Genomic DNA, 1,088 nt, shown 5'->3' with positions numbered 1-1,088 from the left:
ACACACACACACACACACACACATATATGTAAGTAGGTGTGTATATACTGTATGTACCTTTTTATAATGTTTTAGGTGCTGACCGAAGACGAGATCAAGGCGAAAGATATTGAAAAATGCGTAGAATTTACGGATATAGAGAGTACTGCGGCAAACGACGGAGAAAAAGAAGTAAAAAGCGAGAAAGAAGACGAAGAGGAAGGCAACGAAGATGAAGATGAAGGAAAAGAAGGCGAAGGAAAGAAGACGGTAAAAGGAAAAGAAGAGAAGGAAAAAGAAGAGGGCAGCAAAGTTAGTGGAAAAGATGGCGGCGGAGGCAGCGGTGGTATAATGAGGAAAGGCAATGAAATCGATGTAATCGAAGATGGGAAGAAAGGCCATACGGAGATGACGTTAAAGACTAAAGACAATAAGCAGCGGGAGCAGACTACACCGGTGAAAACACGAAAGCGCCTCAATTCATTGGATACACTTCGCGGGTCAGTCATTGTTTCAGTATAATTCCATTTCGTCTTTAATCTTTTATCATTTACTTTTCATCTTTTATATTCGCTTCAATCATTGAGCTGCGGCCCCGCTGGGTAGCATCTCTTCGAAGTGCTTCGTCGTACAAATCGACTTTGTGTATTGATTATTTAAAAAAAAATCATTGTTATATGTCTGGTTTGGCTAACCGCTGTGTTACAGGGACGTAAACAAACCAACATCGGTTGGGGGTACAAACACATCAAGCGGTGTTGAGGCACAAATACAAAATTAAAACACACTTACACACACAAAGACAGACACTCACAGAAACATACACAAAGACACGCACACACAAATACAGACACACACATATACACACAGACATGTATAAATACTACGGGCTTCTACACAGTTTCTTATTTCTTTATTGCTCACAAGGGGCTAAACTTAGAGGGGACAAACAAGGACAGACAAAGGGATTAGGTCGATTACATCGACCCCAGTGCATAGCTGGTACTTTATTTATCGACACTGAAAGGATGAAAGGCAAAGTCGACCTCGGCGGAATTTGAACTCAGAACGTAACGGCAGACGAAATACCGCTAAGCATTTCATCCGGC

At 41.5% G+C, this 1,088-nt stretch overlaps 1 protein-coding gene across 1 annotated transcript in view; it reads left to right on the top strand.

Annotated features, from left to right (window-relative positions):
- LOC106880204 (uncharacterized) overlaps positions 1-479 on the top strand; it is a gene marked incomplete at its 3' end in the record, with an annotated part of 35,406 nt that extends 34,927 nt beyond the window's left edge. The window contains exon 5 of the mRNA XM_014930060.2: positions 76-479. Within this exon, the coding sequence (XP_014785546.2) occupies positions 76-479 (404 nt within the window). The remainder of the gene's footprint in view (positions 1-75) is intronic.
- Positions 480-1,088: the final 609 nt, after the last annotated feature.

The sequence above is a fragment of the Octopus bimaculoides genome, unplaced genomic scaffold, assembly GCF_001194135.2.
Source record: "Octopus bimaculoides isolate UCB-OBI-ISO-001 unplaced genomic scaffold, ASM119413v2 Scaffold_117459, whole genome shotgun sequence".
NCBI lineage: Eukaryota > Metazoa > Mollusca > Cephalopoda > Octopoda > Octopodidae > Octopus > Octopus bimaculoides.
This window is presented reverse-complemented; position numbering and strand designations above follow the sequence as displayed.